Here is a 20,571-nt window from a genome sequence, read left to right as displayed (position 1 = left end):
TGTCCCTAGCGATGACATCAGGGAACGACAGTTTTCTACCTCTGGTCTGGTTTGAGGCAGGACTCCAGATAAGAAGGGAAGATATAACCTCATTGTCAGCTCTGTAGCAGTGGCCGGCAAACTGTGTTCTTCTGGATCGGACTAGTGAAGAAACACGAGGAAGGTTGCCGTATATTAGATTAGTCGATGGGTGGCTCTTCCAAGACAGATTTTGCGCTCTCATTAGAAGGCGGGTGTAAGTGCCATCCAACCGTTTCTCTAGTTTCTTTGAAAGTGTCCATGTCTCGGAGCCATAGAGTAGAATCGGCTCAACGGTCGTCCTAAATATTTTTTACTTTTAACATCTTACTAAGCTGGGATGACCAGATCTTATGCATGTCATTGCAGGCTGACCAGGCCATACCCTTCCTAGTTTGAAAGTAATTTTGGGAAGAAGATATATATGAACCCAAATACTTGTAGTCATCAACCTGTTGCCAATGCCATAGGTATGGACCAGGTGTTCAAGGTGGATGACATCTGTGCTTAATCCTCATTCCCTGGGTAAATAAGGTTTAAACAAAATAATAAGCTAAAGCCTAAGGAGAACCGCTGGGGATTGGGGATGTTGTCGTATGATGGCTCATAAAGCATGTCGTTTTAATGGAGTCTGGCACTGTTGGTCGTGTTAATTTGTGGTGGCAATTACGTTCTCGCCCTGTACACCGTTTGGCACGTATTGCCAATTTATTGAGTTCACCTTATTTGTGCAGTAAGGTCAAACGGAAATGAGCTCATTGACTTTGAGCTCCCTCCACAAACTTGGACCGCTCGCCGCTAGGCAGGGCAATATACCAGGTGGTAGCATTATATTATTTTGTGTTCACCTTTTTTTTAATATACATTTTAGAGCTCCTTTTTGAATTGTTCCGTTTTCCCAAGTGCCAAACATACAATCCATCTGGACATGACAGCCGAATAGAAACGAGTTTCCTCTGGAAGTAGCTGTCAGCGTGAGCCCAAATTGAACGTCCTATCCTTGGAAGTGCTTTTGATTTGTAGTGACATTTCAATTTCCTCCTGTTAGCGGCGGCGGGGAATCTGTGCCTGTGCATACCTTCACTTCCACACTGCTCGTTTCTCTATTTTTGAAAGATTGTTCCTCTCACCTGCTGCTCCAATGTAGTTGAGAGAGCCTTGTGTACCTCCATTAGGTGTTGTCTGCAGACAGCCAAGTCATCTTTCTTTCTTTTTTTTGGGGGGGGTGCTTTTAACCCCCTTTTTTATGTCAATTGATTCCTCGCAACACTTGTGTGTTCAAGTTGTCACTGCTGTTGTATCCTACTGCCTCACCTGCCAGTGAGGAGCCCCCACCGGTAGGATGTAGAGTCTTTGCCCTACTCCTCCCGCCCAACACTCCCTGCTGACAGTTTTCCACCCTAGCTGGATGGTACAGTTTATTTTAAAGTGAAATAACCAAATGCTGTTTTTTTTCCCACACATCAGGAACACGTTGCCTGACTTAGGCAGTGAGGTGATGGCTGAAGCCCTGGCCCAGCAGGCCCTGGCGAAGCCCGTCTACACCATCCCTATCCTCCCCCTGCCCAGCAACAACCAGTACCACCTGGACATGAAGGACTATAAGAAGGTAAGCTTGGGGACATCTACATCTATCTATTCATGAGAGAGTGCTTTTGAGTCCTGTTTGTATACAATTGATGGGACCTGGGAACCTTCCATCATGGATCAGCTTGCTACCCAGTAGAATATAAGCATAGAATACGTCAAAACCCGAAATGGTTAGGATTCTAGGGTCCCAAAGAATACTGTGTGGAAAGAACCCGTAGAGCCGTAGCGATATATACCGACACTAGACTCTTGATAATCATAAGTTATGCACCAAACAAGTAAGCAACACGTAATGTATGCAGTAGTGTGCAGCTGTCACCCTTGAGTTCTCTTAAAGCGGCGATGTTTCTTCTTGCACAGAGTTAACTGATGCAATGCATGTTTCAGACTGTCTGTGCTTCATTTAGAGACTGCTGACAGCAGAGGCAAACTCCCATGTCACCACCAACTATTATAACTTTACCTACAGTTTATTTCACATACACCCCTTTCCTGTTTCTCCTACTGTTCCATCTGGTTGACTCCGGCATATTGTTTCAGGACTGTCTCTTCTCTTGCTGTAACTTTTACTTATCACCCTGGCCTCTATGTTGCATATGCAACATGCACCCGAGTCGATGTGCGCACATACATACTAAAGTATAGATGCTCCACTGGCGTATGACTGGTATGCTGTAGCCCACCCATGTTGGAGGCCCCAAATAAGACTTGCTTAAATCAGAGAGTGTGCGTTCAGTTGATTAGGGGGGATTTTCTCCAATAATGGCAAGGCGTTTTTGCTTATTAGGGGTGGGACTTGGAGTGTAGCAGCCATCTGGCTTGGCAGTGGCATCTGTCGTGTGCCGCCATCTGCATATCAATGACTATTTGCTCACTGCTGTTTCCAAACATGCACACACTCCTCAGCATGGACAACAAGGGCCTTTTGTGGCCTTGCAAATACCATTTGATGAGTTTCCCTGCATACCACATGTGCACAGATCAAGTGTGGCATGTCACAGGATTGAATGTGCCTCAGGACGTGTCATTATGTTTCCCCCACCGTAATGTCAAACAGAGATGAAAAAGTTGGTCGGATAGGCAGTTTTCCAAAACCAACCGATATGGACGTATACTGATTACATCAGGAAACTCCATATATGGGGATAAAACGGTCACAGACAAAGCAATATATGGGCATAAAAGAGAGACAGACAGAACGTACAACGGGTGCCATTCAAAGGGATTGTATAACAGTCTGGGGCACACATTTCAACTTGCATTGTTCCTAACTTGCATAGTTCCTGTAGTTCACTTATTGACATTACATTTATTTTATTTATACACCATTACACTTATTACCTTACATGTTGGGCAATGGTCCTTCACTAGGATACTTGGCAAAAAAGTTCAGTGTGTAGATCACTGGTTCCCTTGAGACCCAAAAGATACATTTGATATCTCCCCCAGGACTCGAGCTAGTTAAAATAGCAGATCTACAAGCTCACAGAATACTCATTGTGAGCTTGACTACACAGTGGTGTGAGATAGTTGGATATAGTATTGGTGCTCCCTGTATTTGGAGACATACAGTATGCACCCCTGCTTTCTCTGGGTTAAACCCAACCAGAGCTTCCCTCCATCGGTTCTCAGCTGTCCTTGTATCACAAATGAATACATTGGGAAGGGGGGGCAGCCATAATAGTAAACCTCATTCTGTTTCGTCAACCAGCCAGAGAAAATGGAGGTGGTCCGAACCAAGAGGAAATACGAGAAGAAGCCCAAGATCCCTCCTTTGGTGGCAGCCCAAAATTCAGGCCCCTCGGTGTTCAACCCCAAGGACCTGAACCAGTATGACTTCCCCAGCTCGGAGGACGAAGCCTTCTCTCAGGTAAAGAATAAAATGTCACGTTGGTTTGCGTGTCGGTTCTTAGTAATAGGCAGTGTAGAATTATGATTATAAACGCCGCCTTACGTATGTTTTGCTTACTCTAGGAACACTTCTTGAGGGTTCATAATGTGAAATCATGATAGAATCAGATGGGTTTTTGGCGCTAAATCCCAGAGTAGTTTAACCCATTAAGACCTGAGACCGATTCTACAAATACCTTCTATATCAGTAATTCTCAGACGTTCAAGATTTTCAACAACTTTCTAAAATTGCTTTAATGGGTTGAAGACGAGGACCTATATTTGATGATACTACTTCTTTCTTATACTGTTAAAACTATAGCAGATGCATTCTGAATGAGTCGAATGAGATTTTCACAGAGGCTGGGTTTTCTCAAAATAGTATGAACAAGATTATACTCTTTATGTATTGTGACATAATTTAATTTAGGTCCATTCACAGCACAAATGAAGCATTTTGACTGGGCTGAGCTCTGTCAGCAGTCATTTCATCTCAATTTGCTGAAATATGCTATTACAGGCCATCGGATCTTTGTTGTGATTGGACTGGTCTCAATTCCTGTAGATGCTAATTTATTGATTGGACAATCAGAGATCTCCACCTACCGAAACACCTGGGGAAATCTAAGTTCAATGTATTGGCTAGAACCGCTGGGCAAAAGGGTCTACAACCGACTGTTAACAAATCATAAATCCATCTTAATATGACGGACCGGAGTCTTTGCATTGGTCCTGCAATGTAGTTGGTTATCCAGCCAGCTAGTGTTTTCCTTACTCATTTTGACAGCTAGAGTGAAAACCACCACTCAACATGTTATGTTCCTCCTTTTTATTAGATCCATTCAGGTTCGTCGGAGGCAGAGGAGGAGAATGACCCAGACGGCTGCTACGCGTTCAGGAGGAAGGCAGGCTGTCAGTACTACGCTGTGAGTGCATTTGTGAGAGACGCACACACACACACACACACACACACGTCTATTTATAGAACCCCAGGTCGCTTGCCTGACCAGACTGGCTGGCCTGCCTCATTACTCCCAACACCCTCTGATCCTCAAATCAATGGCAGTAACCGGAGACATCCCCTGTATTTATTTAATCTCATTTCCCTTCTTTCTTACAATACTTATAATACTATCAATACACATTCCAATATACATTTGTTTGTGTGTATGTTTTTCTGTTGTGTTTTCACTTCTCCCTTCTTTCACTGTGATTTCCTATCTAGTTTATCCTCCTGCCTGCTCTTTTGTTCTTTTAAATTCTAATGTGTTCTAACAAATGTCTACAGTTTGTTTTCTGCTTTCTTTCCTTTCCTACTCTTAATTCTCAATATTTCTCTCCTGATTTTCCTATGCTTTCTGGCCTCTTCTGGCTTTTCAACTTTTCCTTTCCTCTCCCTGGTTTTACTGATCTTCCTCTCTCTCCAGTGTCGTGCGGACCAGAGCGGAGGCAGCTGGCCCTGGGTCTGTCCGTCGGAGGGCGGCACAGGCGACCGCCGCTTCCGCTACTGTCTGACGTCGTTGATGTCGCCGAGACGCTGTGTGGGACTGGCGCGTCGCCGTGTGGGCAGGGGGGGCCGGTGAGTGAGTGTGTTGCATGGCAACTCTCGCGTTTGATGCCCTCACAGCTTTCCCCTCCCATTCACACGCCCATTTTCATTTGTCACCATGAAGAATAATCTTCAGATGCAAGCAGGTTAATGGTTTGAGAACTTTGTGTTGACTGCTACCATTGCCCTGTCCATATCAGGATGCGTCCTCTCGGTACATTAGCCACACGTTAAAATCCACCTAAGGAATTGTGATGGTTGAATTGATCTACTTTAACTCTGTGTTAAACAAGTGTACAACCTCCAGACATTAGCTATTGCCAGCCAATGTTTCAATAGAAGATCTAGGTAGGCCACTCTTCTTTATTGACAATATCTAACAATGTTGTGTACGTAGATGTACCATAAAGCAAGGATCCAGTGAGATCTGATTCCGTAGAGAAAACATCTTGACCACTTCACCAGCACAAGTACAGGGAAGACGTTAACTATCTATAATGACGCTTGTGTTCTTTTCTTGCAGGGTCCTGCTGGACCGGGCTCACACAGAACTGGATGGCATCTTTCACAGTTTAGACTCAGACCCGGAACCCGAGCCCGAACAACTGACCGCTGCCTCCTCCTCCTCCTCCTGGTCGTCGTCACCTGTACCCGCTCCAAGCTGTCAGCTCCGAAACCCCAACGCCAGTACCTCAGAAACAAATACCTCGGACCCAGCCGGCACCCTGCGTCCCCCTTCCAACTCTTCGGCGGCGGCATCCGTGGACCTCGGTCAGATTCTGTTGAACATTAAAACGTGCCGCTGGAGGCACTTTAGACCACGGACACTCTCTCATCACCCCCTGGGTGGAGGGGAATCGGGGGCTAGAGGATTTAGGGGTTTTGGCCGGTCGGGGATGGCCCGGAACCAGGCCTCTGGGGGAGCAAATAACCAGAATCGTGCCGGACCGCCACCCACCCCTGTTAACTGTGAGTTAATCCTGATCTTCATTTGTATAAATCATGTCCTTTTGCAGGCAACACAAATGCATGTAAATAAGACAGAGGAGACTGAGGAAACTATAAGAAGGAAATGTTGGTATGGACAGTGGCTGCTCACCACCATCACCCATGCATACAAAGGCGATAACTATAAGTTGGTTTCAAAACATGGTAAACTAGAAAAAGTGCCCTTCTGGGCACAGGTCTCCACCAGGAGGATAGGACTGTGTGAGATGTTTGGCAAATTGTTTAGGATTAATATAAACATGTTTTTGAGGCATTTTGTTCCAAAAATGTGTTTTGCAAAAATCAACCTGTTGGTGGCGCTATAACAGGCCAATGTGAAAAGGGTGGGATATATTCCTCAGCCTAGTAAGAAAATGTGTGAAAGATTTCACGTAAATTTCATGCTGCGTTCCTGATTTGAGGCTTTTGTTCAAAACGGGGCAATCTTGCAAACTGTGAAAGCTAATTATAGCCAATTAGGATGGAATATGAAATATCGGACAGATCCGACTTGAGCACATGACCATAGAGATAGTGTGTAACGATTTGTGATATTTTTGGACAGAATCTGGAGGAGTAATATCAAAAAATGTGTTTTACAAAAGTCGGCCTCCTGGTGGCGCTATAAAAGGCAGATGCGGAAAATGCAGGTCAACGGTTTGTCCTTGGCCTCTAGGGAGTGTGCATGCAACGTTTCACGCAGATCGGTGCAGTTTTAGGTAAAACATGTGAAAAGCTGCCTCATGGTGGCGCTATAACAGGCCGTTCTGGAAAATGTGGGGCAGAGGTTCATCGTTGGCATCCAGGGAGCGTGTGTGCAAAGTTTGGCATCGACCGGGTTAACGGTGCCGGAGATTAGCTGGTAACGGACGGACGGAAGGACACACGGACACACGGACGGACACACACACACACGGACGGAGTGCAAAACATACTCTCTCCCCATGCCTTCGGCCTGGTGGAGACAAATAGCTGCAATGAAGAAGCATGTAAGATCTGCACCATCTACAGGCAAACTGGACCTAAAGCTTTAAATTCCACTGTGCATTAAGGTATTGGCTTTGTGAAGCAGTGTGTAGACATTGAGCAGTCCATCATATTGAGGCAGCAGCAGGGTACTGCCTCTAAGGTGAGAGTCTGGCAGTTCATTAGAGTAGTCAAACGAACACCCACCCCCCCCCCCCCCCCCCCCAGCTCTTATATTAGTGTGAAAGCCAAATTGTGAGTAACCTTTATAGACTGCATGGTGTGTAGAGGAACCAACATAATTGGAAAATGTCTCCATGCATGAAATTATGTAAGGTGCCATTGTGTGTGTGTGTGTGTGTGTGTGTGTGTGTGTGTGTGTGTGTGTGTGTGTGTGTGTGTGTGTGTGTGTGTGTGTGTGTGTGTGTGTGTGTGTGTGTGTGTGTGTGTGTGTGTGTGTGGGTGTGGGTGCGTGTGTGGGGGGAACAATTTGCTTTTAACGCCAACCTCTACTGTTGTTTGGCCAACGTCTGCCTTTTTGTATTGCATTCTGATGAGGCATTTCAAAGGTTCATTTCTCTGCTACAGACTGAGGCGCGCACACACACACACACGTATGGTGGTAAATCAAATGAGCCCTTTGCTTTCAGACCCACTTTCGTTACTAGAATACATTAATGCCTGCACTCGCTCTCTCAGCTTGAGGGAGACTTAGAAACGGTCTTGTATAAATAGATATGAGAGGTGCACAACTGAGTCAGTAGTGCTGGCTGCTAACGGAGTGCTCTGAATATTAAAAGAATGCCATCCAGGATGGAGAGCAGAGGTTCAGGATGTCGCAGACGAGACGCAGGCTCTGAATCAGTTTCTGATATTTAGTTAGTTTAATTTATTGTCCATGTGTGGAAATTTGTCTTCGGTCTCAACAACAGCAACAACACTTACACAATTATTTTCTCATGGCAAAAAGTGCAGGACAACAGTGGCAAATACATTGGAAAAACAACAAATCTAGCGAGACATGGTATCCTTTAGTGCCTTAATGGCATTTGGGATGAAGGAATTTTTTTAAATGTTACGGTTAGCTTTTGGTACTTTGTACCGTCTACCAGAGGGAAGTAGTTCGAACTCCCTGCAGAGTGGATGAGAGGGGTTGTTTGCTATCTTGACAGCTTTTTTACGAAGTACCTCCTTGTAGATACAGCTTAATTGTTTCTGTCTCTTCCCAATGATTTTTGAGGCTAGGTTCACTATTCGCTGCAGCTTGCTTCTTCCTTTTACATTAAGATTGCCATACCATATTGCCATGTTAAAAGTCAAGATTCCCTCCATCAGGTTTTTATAGACTGTTTACATGATATGCTTGCTCACTCTAAAGGAGTTGAGCTTGCGTAGTAGTTACAAGTTTTAAAAATCTGGTCAGTATTTTCACTGAAATTGAGTTTGCTGTCAATATATGTGCCTAAGTATTTAAAATTGTCTACTACTTCCACTATTTGTCCACCAATATTGTAATGGACTGCACAGGTTCCTTTTCATGAATGACAAGTTATTTTGTTTTTGTCACATTGATCCCTAAGGAGCTTTTATTGCACCAGTTCTGAAGAGATGACACATGTACTCTGTATGCTTCCTCCCCCGCTGTGTCCCCCTTCCTCAGTAAGGCAACCAGGGCCATATCATCTGCATATTTGAACAAATGAAACGTATCCTGGTCTAACTGGAATTAATTTGTATATAAGGAGAAAAGTAAGGGGGATAAGATAGTCCCCTGCGGAGCACCGGTGTTAAGCACAGTGATGTCGGACAGAGTATCATTAACACGGACCTGTTGAGGACGGTCAGAAAGGAAGTCTCTGACAAGATGGATAATACCTCCATTTACCCCTATGTCAATGAGTCTCTGCAGAAGGGTGTGTATCTGCATGCTGTTGAAAGCAGAGGTAAAATCAATAAAAAGGACCCTGGCAAAGTGGGAGGGGACTTGGAGATGCTTTGACAGGGTGTTAAACAGGCTGATAGTTCGCTGTGATTTGTCTGCTTACAACTCTTGTGTGTGTGTGGCGCGAAAGAAAGACTTGGGGTATCCCTCTGCAGTGATGTAAATAGGGTGCGTTTTGCGTCCCAAAACGCACTTTATAGTTATGGGACGCATTCAACCAAAAGCCTCTGCATCCATAGGACGCAACTTTATACTGGCTGCACTGAAGACTATGGCACTCTCTCGGTCACACACTGTTCTACGTGGAAGTCTAGCACTCTTTCGGTCACACACTGTTCTACGTGGAAGTCTAGCACTCTTTCGGTTACACACTGTCACTGTCCCCCGTCCCCCCCCCCCCCGTCCCCGTCCCCCCCCCCCCACACACACACACACACACAGAGAGAGAGAGACACGACATGATGAGCCCTCGATCGTCTTAAACGTATTTCTTGGACCACTCTGGAATAATATTGATAGTTATACATATACAGGTCTGCTTGTACTAACCTTTTCATCTCAAATTGACCGGCCAAAATAAATCCACGACCGATTTTAGTGTGTTGCTCCGCTAGCTTGTCACTCCAACATGCTTTGAGCTCGGTGGATCCCCTATATACTCTATGCGGTGGATGCGCTTTCAACGCAAATATGAATCGGCTGGTTAACGAGCCTCGTTGACCCTGACCCTGGTCCCTGACTTGACTTGACTTGGCAATCAACGGCACTATTAATGGCAGCTGTATAAACGCCTCTTGTCTTGTGTGTATGCGTGTGTACTGTGTAGGGCAGGCCATTCTTCCCTGTAGACAGGGACTCAAGTGACTTCTAAGTTCCAATTTTCCAAATAAATTATTTTACATCCACAATGGCAAGCCTATTTGCATTTTGGCTAAGTACAATAATTGCAACTGCAAACAACTTTTGATTGGTATATTAAGCTATGTTAAATCCACTGTTGCCACTATTAGTATTTCTTACTGAGTTGTGCTTGCTAATACTACTAGCCTACATAAAAACATATACTGTAGGCCTATTTGATATTTTAATATATATATTTTTTTAATAAAAAATAAAAAATGTTTTATTATTATTTTTGAGTGGTGCAACCACTCCCTTACGGAGCTATGTGTGTGTCTGGGTATGAGCACAACAATAGCATGGTTGTTTTTCACCATCTGTGCGCAACCTAACGCACACACAAACACACACGCACGTATTAACTGGATATATGATGCTTTCGGGGGGTGCCAATACATTACAGTACAGTAGAGGGTACAGTAGAGGGACCGCCACACGGTAACTCTGTCATTTCTCAACCGTTTCGGACGCGGCGCGGCACGCCGGAACCGGCCCGGCCCCCTGGGCGCATTCCTGGGGGTCTGGAACTCCCCCCCCCCCCGCGAACCCCCTCACGGAGTTGCACCACTCACTTCACACAGGTGTGATTTTTTTTGGGACTCATAAGAATTTTTTGGGACTCATTCGAATGACCACCTGTGCATCCCGGGACCCATTACATTGAAAACCTATTTACATCACTGCCTCTGAATCTTGGATGATGTTCTCATCTCTTTGAAATGTAATTGATCAGACCTAACCTCCTGTCAAAGTTGCTTCAAACGTAACTATTTGCTAACCCAAATCCATGCCCTCCAGTCTGGACCAAGTTTAGTTCTGGTGAATTGCATTGTGTAGAAACTCAATACGCAGGATTCCCAAACTTCTGACACCAATTGACGTGGCTAATTTGTACACTATAACGGTTGAGGAATAAGTATTGCAAAAGCTGTCTCAAGTGATTCAAAGTGACATTTATTACACGTATACACTGATGTTAATTGACAGATGTGCTCATGGCAGGATCTTCAAGGAACATAACATGAGAAAGCAGGACACAAGTATTACATTGTCCCCCAGTTCAACCCACTCACAGAGAGAGAGACAGGCAGGCAGGCAAAGGGGTTGAGGGGGAGAATGAGGAGAGAGGAAGAAGAATGCAGGGAGGACTCACCGCTATCTGTGCGCAAAGACCTTGACAAGTTTCCCATAGTCGGAGAGAAAACATTAATATAATTGCACAGAATAATATTCAACCTTTATATGAAAGAAATGCTAACTCTTAGTGATTATAATTGGTTGAAGACATGCACAGAACCAACACAAAGTAGACAGGCCCTCGAATAGCCATTCTGGGGTCAACATGACTCAACGGGCCCTGTGGGTGCTATATGAAACAAACACAGTAGTAAGTTCTCCGTCGGCTATGTTGTATCAAGTCTTGATTTTGGTGGTGCTGTGTCCCCTCTGACCTGTGCAGACTTTAACTGGTTTGTCAGCTTTCACTTCAGGGTTTTCTTTAGCACACCAGAATACCCTGGTTGCTTTAAAAGTTAATGTGCCAACCACATAATCATAAGTTCCATTGACCTGCGCTCAGGTGCAAATACGGGCCATATTTCTTGTTCATCTTCTGTGCCTTCCTCTGTTTTCATACTGTAAAGTCTAAAGATCTAAAAAAAAAAAAAATGTTGACGTTGAAGTCCCCCTGCTGTAAAGGACTTAGGAGTACTAGGGCCGCCCCTACTCTGTCTTTGTGCCTTGGATTGTACTGTGTATGACTTTTCAAGAAACATCACAGTACTAGCGAAGAGAAGAATATAGTTGAGTTGTACAACCACTCCCTTACGGAGCTATGTGTGTGGCTGGGTGCCTGGGTCTGAGCACGAAAACAGCATGGCTGTTTTTCACCACCTAACACACACACACGCGCACATTAACTGTATATATGATGATTTCGGGTGTGCCAGTACAGTACAGTAGAGGGACCCCCACACGGTAACTGTCATTTCTCTACCGTTTCGCACGTGGGGCGGCTTGCCGGAACCGGGCCGGCACCCTGCCCGTGGTCCTGTGGGTCTGGAACTTCCGGGGTGTGATTATTTATTTTTTTGTAATTAAAAAAGAGATCGGAACCTAGTTAAAGGTAGCGCAAGTGATTTTCGTTAAGAGTGTTTGTTCAGTAACATGAGTCTCCATGTCTCATCAAGATGGAGACCTCATACAGGATACATATATCCTACATACATATATACATATATATAAATAAATGGAGGGACAGCAAGTGCATTTTCCGGCAGCAGCCGCGGCACACCCGCGGCAGGCGGTAGTGTTTCACGCGGCAGGACACTAATCCTAACCATAACCGCAAACACGGTGCAACGCATGTCGGCAGCGGCATGAGCCGCGGCAGGCGCCTAACCTAACCCTTACCCTAACCTAACCCAAACACTTACCCTAACCTTAACCGCAAGCACGGCACAACGCATGTCGGCACCGCCACGGTTGTTGGCGGCAGTTTACCGGCTACTGCCGAACGGACTTTGCCCTGTGTTTACTTAACAAAACAATATATACATTTATAATGTATACAAAAATGTACCCCTCATTTCCTTCTATACCAGCCCTCGTATTCAATCACACGCAAACTATTGTACTATTGTGTTAAGAGTTGAGGAGAGAAGAAGATAAAATCAGAGCAGAGTAGGCTACTGTGAATTGGGAGGAGTGGTGCTGTTGTATGGTGTGTGTGTGAGAGAGTTTGCGTCTCTGAATGTGGGTAATCGTCTATAAATTGCAAAAATCGGTCTTTCCGTCCCATAAGGTGCCTTGCTCAATGTCACCTAAACGATGGGTGTTGATGGAGGGGTGGGTGAGTGTTGGTCAGTCACTTCATGTTGATTGAGGGGTGGGTGAGTGTTGGTCAGTCACTTCATGTTGATTGAGGGGTGGGTGAGTGTTGGTCAGATACGAATCTATCGTCAATCGTGATTTAACGAGTCCAATCGCCCATTATTTTTATTAGGCAAGTGTGAGCAAAATGCGAATCAATTTGGGCCAGCAAAGTCTGGTGGGAAAGTGGAAACCCCCTCCTCTCGTTTTAATGGTATGCTCCCAGAGTCCCAGCGGGGTCGGGGAACGGGGGAACAGCGCACCGCTCACACACTCTCACTCTGGGCTGGCTGCCTGGCTGGGGCCGAGGGAGGCTAATGTACTGTACCCTACATGTTGTTTACGCTCCGGAGTCCGGACAGCTCCGGACCCATGCAGTTTAATAATATACAGTCACACCAGAATGCACACTGCTGTCTCGTGTCTCATCACAACCCAATGCGTGACCCGTGAAGTCGGCGATTTTGGGCCAGACGATGGCCAACCTTATTGGTCAGTCACTCCATGTTGATTGAGGGGTGGGTGAGTGTTGGTCAGTCACTTCTCCACCTAGATTGCAATTGACCTATAGCTAAGCCCCTCCCCAAACTGCTATGGTCCAATCACAGCATGACATGGGTTAGACAAACCTCCACCAATAGTTGTCCTATATGATAAAACATTGTTTTAAAAGCGAAATGCCACGCACATATTTTCCCAGTGCATATGTCAGGCCTTGTTGATGGATTTGGAAGAGATTTTGAAGGTCTGGTTCGAAAAATGAGCCAGTATTTAATGTGTAAAATCCATGATATTTACATTGGAATGAATGAGCCCGGCTGGAAGTGTCCAATTGGGAGTGTCTAAGTGGGAGAGGCCGGGTCTTAGCTATAGGTGAATTGGGAGAGGCCGGGTCTTAGCTATAGGTGAATTGGGAGAGGCCGGGTCTTAGCTATAGGTGAATTGGGAGAGGCCGGGTCTTAGCTATAGGTGAATTGTATCAGCATAAATCTGTGTGAAATGTAATCATGATTTATGGACTCCAGTCACATGATGGATTTGTTTTAAGTTCTAGGCTAGGCTTACTAGTTTGACAATCCCTTTCTCATTTCAAGATGGATTGCAGGAGTTGACACTAATGGTTGCCTACCTGCCCCTGGCAGGTCAATAAAACTTTTCAGCCTGTAGAGTTTGCATTCAGGTTGCCCGATGAGGGAAGTGCTCGTTTGGGAGGGGACGCAACACAAGTCTTCTGGTCTGTAGAATGTATATTAAGAGCACTGTTTACCTATAATATGCTGTTTTCACTGTTGCTACACTTAAAAATGTAAAGTGTTAAATTACTAAAATTGTGCCTGTCATTTTATAATGGACAATTTACTTTTTTGCCCAAATGACCGACGGGCAAGTGCCTCCGAGACCTTAGTGTCATTCCCTGGATTGTTAATGCTTCTGTTGTTAAAGTAGCCTAGTCTACCTAATGTTCTGTTTCATTTTCATATTCTATTTGTATTCTCCAAAAATGCCCGTTTTTCAAATGGCGAATACTGGTCAAAGCAGTAGTATATAGTATTGGTTTCTCATCATTCTTGTTCCATGTTTATACTAGTTCAGATTTCAAATTTTATTGAAGGGAACAATAGCCCCTTGAAATGCAGCGTCTCATTTTCAAGGAGCTCCCATAACATTGGGGTCATACAGTAGATTCATACAATAAAAGTATACAGATGCATTCATACACAGATGGCGTGCTCGCCCTCTCCCACGCACCGCACCAACCACCCCACCCCGCCATCACCTGTAAAACAGCAGAAAAGAAACGAGTGTACAGTACAAATTAGGCATGTAACGATATATCGATATTAATCCAGACGATATGAATCGATTCGAATCGATTCATTGAAATAAAAAAATCGATTTAAAAAAAAAAAAAAAAAAAAAAGGGGAGGCTAGTGTGTGATGTGAAATGTGAGCTTTAGTCATATTCCATCACATTCAAGTGCTTTTGGAGAGCAATGATAGTCACTTTCAGTAGTAGAGCACTGTAGAGGGGAGCTATGTGTGTTTCTGCACTGTCAAAAGTAATGCTGCTACTTTTGCAATGTAGTTAAATAAAACATCTCAGGGGGGAAGATAAATTATATAAAATTTAAAAAACGGTAATTTTTCTTTAAAAAATATATATTTTTAATATCGTGAAAAATCGTATCGTGATACGAATCGTATCGTGAGTTGAGTGAATCGTTACATGCCTAGTACAAATGCATCGGTGTACGACATACCCCTACAACTTAGTCAATTTAGAAGCATACAAGTTGTATCAAGATGTGAATGTAGAGAAACCCTGACGCGACATAAGGTTGTAATGGATCTAAGAGATTGAGAAAGATTGAGTTCAAGTTCAGCCTGGAGCTATATTTTATTGCAGTCTCCTATATACTGGTTCAGATCAGACATTATTGAGGTCTGTCAGTGCTCTGTTATTGTACTATTCTGGTGTTGCATAACGTCTACCCTGCGGAATAGTAGTGTGGATTTAGTTTAGTCTGTGATCCTGCCTGCTCAGTGTCTGATAGCGCTGCACAATATATTGACAAATGCACATTAGTCATAAAGGAAAAGCTGTGAAATGCAGAACTGAGATTCAGTCATAGCACCAGACTATTATAAATAGTCCATAATAGTGTACTTCTTAGGAAGCGATACAAAAGTATAAATTCCTGTGTGCTATGGTCCTATGGACAATAGTTAACCACTTTCAACCTGGTGTCCTTATTTTGAGCAGGTCTCTTTCAATATTGTTAAGATTTCTGACATAATTACGTGCACATTACAAGCAAGACACACACTTAGGACGACATACACACAAAAAGAAAAACGCAAGTCGGAATTGTCAACAAGCCAGCAACCAACAATTGTTTCAGAGGCGGTACTTGCACGTTTTTGAGCAGGTCAAATATATTTTTGTCAAAGTTTGTTTGAAAATGGCAGATCTACAAGCTTGAGGGTTAATTATGTGGTTAATGCTGCCATCAACTATCCATGTTGCAGGGCTTGTGCTGTGTGTTAACACCAGAGAAAGGGGTTTTAATTTTTCATCCATCACCTGTATTTGCCCACAGTGTTCACGGCAGAGCAGTATCAACAGCACCAAGAGCAGCTGGCCCTGATGCAGAAACAGCAGCTGGAGCAGTTCCAACAGCAACAGCAGGCCAACAGCACCAACATACAGGTTGGTAAAGGATGGACACACAAACCTAGCCTGGAATACAGTCGTTCAGCGGACTTATTGCGACCACAGGTCGCATTTCCTATGAAATCATACATTTCCCGTCAGTCACTCAATATCCCCATACATGGGAATTCCCGCCAGTCACTCATTATCCCCATACATGGGAATGCCCCCAAATAATCCCAGGTGTCGTGACGTTATCAGGGATGGAGATCCCTGATGTCATAGTAAATGCGACTTGCTGTCGCAATTAAGCCTATATATATATATATATATATATATATATATATATATATATATATCTCAATATTGGCCAGCAACTCTACAGCTGCCCACAAAGAGTCTCGTTGAAGCGTGCACTCCATGTACTTTTTTGGAATAAAGTCATTACCCGAAATGTATCATTCAGTCTTGTCCTTTTGCTAAACCAGTGCGCTGCCAGTTGTTTTACCAGCCAGAAACCTTGTAGAACAGAATAGCAACTGATCAATTGCCGGTCACAATGTCTTGAGTGAACGGCTTAACGCACATAGAAGCCGCAAATCACATTTATTTGGCGGATGGCCAGTGTTAATCTCCCACTATTGGGCTGTGTTTAAACAAAGGAGACGTAGTGCGTAGTAGAGTAATAGTGAGAATGGAGAAGAGGGATGGTATGGGCGTGAAGACTGATCCTGTGGAGTGATCTCAAAGCTGTTGCTCAACAGGCTGCTCTTGTAAGCATGTTCAGTCTTCTCCTCCTAGCATGCAGTCATAATCATGCCAAAACACGAGCAGCAATGAGCCAAATATCGTAGTGACGAGTCCATTTCAGGAATCGTACCCATCAGTGGAAAATGGGGTTCTGCCTTATTCTCCTGAACCCATTAGAGTGACTCTTGACTCAATTCCTGCTTGGCATAAAATATGCTCTGTTCATCAGGTTTCAATTTCATGACTTGAGCAATCGGAGTGCAGTATTACTATTATCTATATGTGACTTCCGTTCCCTCTCCCTGCAGGCTCTGGTGTCTACAACGTTGGACCAGGCAAGTGCCCAGTTTGCCGCGTCGGCGCTTGTCAACACAGACCAGCTGTTGGCCTTCAATGCCAAGGAGGAGCTGGTGTTGGCCGGTGGAATTAACGGGGTCTTGTCGCCCACAGGTCAGTTGGGCTGCAGCCAACCTCTGTGCTTTTTTTGTGTATTTGTATGCACAATAGCACTTTAATCAATCAGTTTATCATAATATTCCAATGCTGCACAGGTAACCTTAATGGTAAATCAAACCGTCCTACAGGTGTCTTCAAAGGCCTACACCTTCCCAGTCCCACCCTGGCCCCTCACCACCACCACCACCACCACAACAATCAATCGACGACAACCACCACCACTTCGACCCCGACCTTCCTCCAGCCCTCCTCCCACTCGGCCCCTCCTTTCCACAGCACCGTCGCCACCCCTACGTCCCTCTCCACCGTCACACACAACTCCAGCGCCGCGGCGCTGGGGCTCCTGGGCTGCAGCAACCCCGCGGCAGCCTCCGCCGCCACTCAGGTCCTGATCGGGAACAACCTCCGCTTGAGCATGCCGTCTGTCACCGGCCTGGCCGGCCGCCACCACCACCTCCCGCGGGCCCTGGGCAGCGTGCCGGCCTCTGCCTTAAAGCTGGCCACGTCCCACAACCTCCAGATGCCCAAGGTCGTCGCTGCGCCGGTCATGGACATGGGCTCCAGGTGAGAGAAGTTACTTAGCCCATTAACCCATTTTGGGCGGGAACTTTTGGTATAGCATTATGTTATGCTTTAGCTATTGAAAAATAGCAGATCTACAAGCTCATAGCGCGCCACCGAGTGGCACGCTATGAGCTTGTAGGTCTGCTATTTTTGAAAAATCGAAGAACGACTGACATAGAAACATAGCTTTTTCAGAAAACTGTCAGGATGTAGAAGACATTTTTAGAATCTGATCTCGGGTCAAAATGGGTTAAGTGCCGAGGCCGATTCAAAGTCTTCTTAAATCCTAATAGTTTTCTGAAAAACTGCTCAAACCTTTTCATGTCAAGGACCCCCAAAATGATGCCTGTGGACCACCCCCCCATCTCAAAATATTTTGTTCCAGGGACCCCAGACGCAAAGTGTTTGAGTTAAAAATGTTCACTTTAAAATATGTATATATTAACACACTGCTAAAATGTTCATGCTTTAAAAATAACTGCAGATCTAAAAGCCCATACGCTACAAGACATAAAGCTTGTATATCTGCTATTTTTTAATAACCAAAGTAAAAAATATGGTTAAAGTGGTTAAATAATGACACATGCTTTTCCGATTTTAATGGGTTAATGGCTGGTTTACATCCACGGGCAGGAGGTGAGCTTCTGGTTGGTCTAGGAATAACCAATAAGATTTACGCCTTGTGTGTTTCACTAACAGTCAGAGGGAGTGGGTGATTTGTGAAATGGCTAGGATAATTGAAAACATTATACGTGAATGTGTGATACGAGACCCCGACCGATTATATTGACCTGGCGTCCCTATTATGGGCATTATACTCTGTTTTAATTGAGTTGTTAAAGGGCCATAGAGTGCAAATTTCAAGTTGTGCTCCTGTTATCTACTACGAATACTATTAACATTGAGTGATTGCAGTTTCCTCCAGCGGTGAAATGGCCCTTTAAGTAGTTCAATAAAGTAAAATACTATCTTATTTACAAAATATGAATAAGCAAAGGTTAACCCATTTTGGGCGGGAACCCCTTTTGGTGTTTTAAAGCATTACGTTATACTTTAGCTATTGAAAAATAGCAGATCTACAAGCTCATACTAACTTGTAGGTCTGCTATTTTTGAAAAATCGTGAAAATGTGCCTCAAATCTTTGAATGTATAATTATTTTTAATTTCGACGTCCGGCCTAAGTCCCATTTTTTTTTAATCCCCCCCACAGGGATAACCACGACCAAGACACGCCGTCACTCAACAGTATAGCAGACAACACAGTGGCCATGGAGGTGACGTAGTGACAGCCCTCCCCTCTTCAGGTGCTGTGCATCGTCCCCACAGAAATGCACAAAAAAAGGAAGAGCAAAGGGACAGCAGGACTCCACACGGACAGACAGCTAGTCTCCACATTAACACCCCCCTGGGGACTCTGTTCCACTTCTCATCTCTCCCATCTTGTTTTGGCATCTTTATTTTGAGGGTTTTGTCTTTTTTCCCTCTTTGTTTTTTTTTGTTTTTTCCATTACTCAAAAGTAAAAATAATATATATATAAAAAAGATTGAAATCTGTAAATTATGAAGAGGGAAAAAAAGGCTAAAGTTCTTAAGAATCTGTACAGTGGCTACATATTTGTAATTCCCCCCCCCCCCCCAGCCCTGCCTTGTATATAGGTTACTTGAATCCAGACCTGTCCATTTGTGATGTTTTGCACTTGGGAGTCAAACTTTAAAGAAGAAACCAGTAACTTATGGAGAGTGAGAGCTGTGAGTTTTTTTCTGTTTTTTTTTTTTTTTTAATAGGGAATTGTTTTTTTATCACATGCATGGTGCGGAGCCTGCTGGTTTTTTATCTATTTATTGTGCTGTGTTTACACTTGTTCATATTATTTTTGTTGGTTTTGTTTTTGTTTTCTTTGTACACTGTACCTTCATGGGTTCCTGTGCTGTAGTAAATGATAGGTTGTGGTTAACATCTACACGGAGAACACAATACAGCCCCCACCGCCACACAGAAAAACATGCCAACACTGCAACCATCACCTACATAGTCTCGCGAGCCAGACTGTTGCCGCCCACAATTTTCAAATGCTTCCGTCATACAGTCTGGAGCTGAAAGTTATCCGGGGATGAATCGGATGCAACGCATCCTCTCCGTTTTGTCTTTACAGTCACGCAAATTTATCCTAAATATGAATCAAAATAATCAAAGCCCACATAGTTTGCTGCATATCAGAAATGGAAAATCAAAAAAATTATATATATATTTTAATATATATTTTCGTAAGCGTAAGTGGCAAACCAACGATGGCTTCCTTTCTCGGCTTTTGGAAGGTGTATAGTTCCAGACGAACTGTGGAATAGTGGTCTGGCTACGTGAGATTATTCCCTGTGTGCGTGTGCGTGTGCGTGTGTGTGTGTGTGTATGTATGAAATCATGTAGAAAGTAAACCAGCGGTGACATCCATCCAGGATTGGAGTCGTGGTGGTCTTGTTCTCTGGAGGAGTGTGCGTTGTGGGGGGGCTCGCCTCTCTTCCTGGGTATCACCCTGTTGCATTCTGCCCTACAAAGCAAAGGATCAAGTGAGCATTTAAGCACTTCACATCTGTTTATCAAACGAATTAATTTAATCCAATATTAAAAAAAATAAAGTTTTCAAAAATGAAAAACACAACTTTGGGAAAAAGGCAGATCTTAGCAGCTGTCGATCAGCTGATTTAGCTATTTTTGCGATACACTGGTGTATGATGAAGTATAAAATGGACCATACTTTTAACCCATTAAGGCCTGATGCCGATAACTACAAAGGCCTTCTAAATCAGTAGCTCTCAAAACGTTTCCATGTCGAGGACCCCCAAAGTATTTGGCCGCAGACCCCCATCTGAAAATGTTTTGTGCCAGGAACCACCTAAGAGAAAATCCAAATTATGCACTGCATTGTAGAAATTCC

The 20,571-nt window shown here is 44.2% G+C and overlaps 1 protein-coding gene across 2 annotated transcripts in view; it reads left to right on the top strand.

Annotated features, from left to right (window-relative positions):
* Positions 1-19,103, top strand: part of LOC306913466 (enhancer of polycomb homolog 1-like) — a 37,882-nt gene extending 18,779 nt beyond the window's left edge. For both annotated transcript variants that reach the window (XM_079490134.1, XM_079490133.1), the window contains 9 exons: positions 1,486-1,627; positions 3,320-3,478; positions 4,335-4,424; positions 4,926-5,077; positions 5,571-6,016; positions 15,815-15,924; positions 16,926-17,067; positions 17,202-17,637; positions 18,849-19,103. In XM_079490134.1, the coding sequence (XP_079346260.1) occupies positions 1,486-1,627; positions 3,320-3,478; positions 4,335-4,424; positions 4,926-5,077; positions 5,571-6,016; positions 15,815-15,924; positions 16,926-17,067; positions 17,202-17,637; positions 18,849-18,921 (1,750 nt within the window). In that variant the 3' untranslated portion in view covers positions 18,922-19,103. The remainder of the gene's footprint in view (positions 1-1,485; positions 1,628-3,319; positions 3,479-4,334; positions 4,425-4,925; positions 5,078-5,570; positions 6,017-15,814; positions 15,925-16,925; positions 17,068-17,201; positions 17,638-18,848) is intronic.
* The last annotated feature ends 1,468 nt before the right edge of the window (positions 19,104-20,571 follow it).

The sequence above is a fragment of the Electrona antarctica genome, assembly GCF_951216825.1.
Source record: "Electrona antarctica genome assembly, chromosome: 20".
In the NCBI taxonomy this organism is placed as follows: domain Eukaryota; kingdom Metazoa; phylum Chordata; class Actinopteri; order Myctophiformes; family Myctophidae; genus Electrona; species Electrona antarctica.
This window is presented reverse-complemented; position numbering and strand designations above follow the sequence as displayed.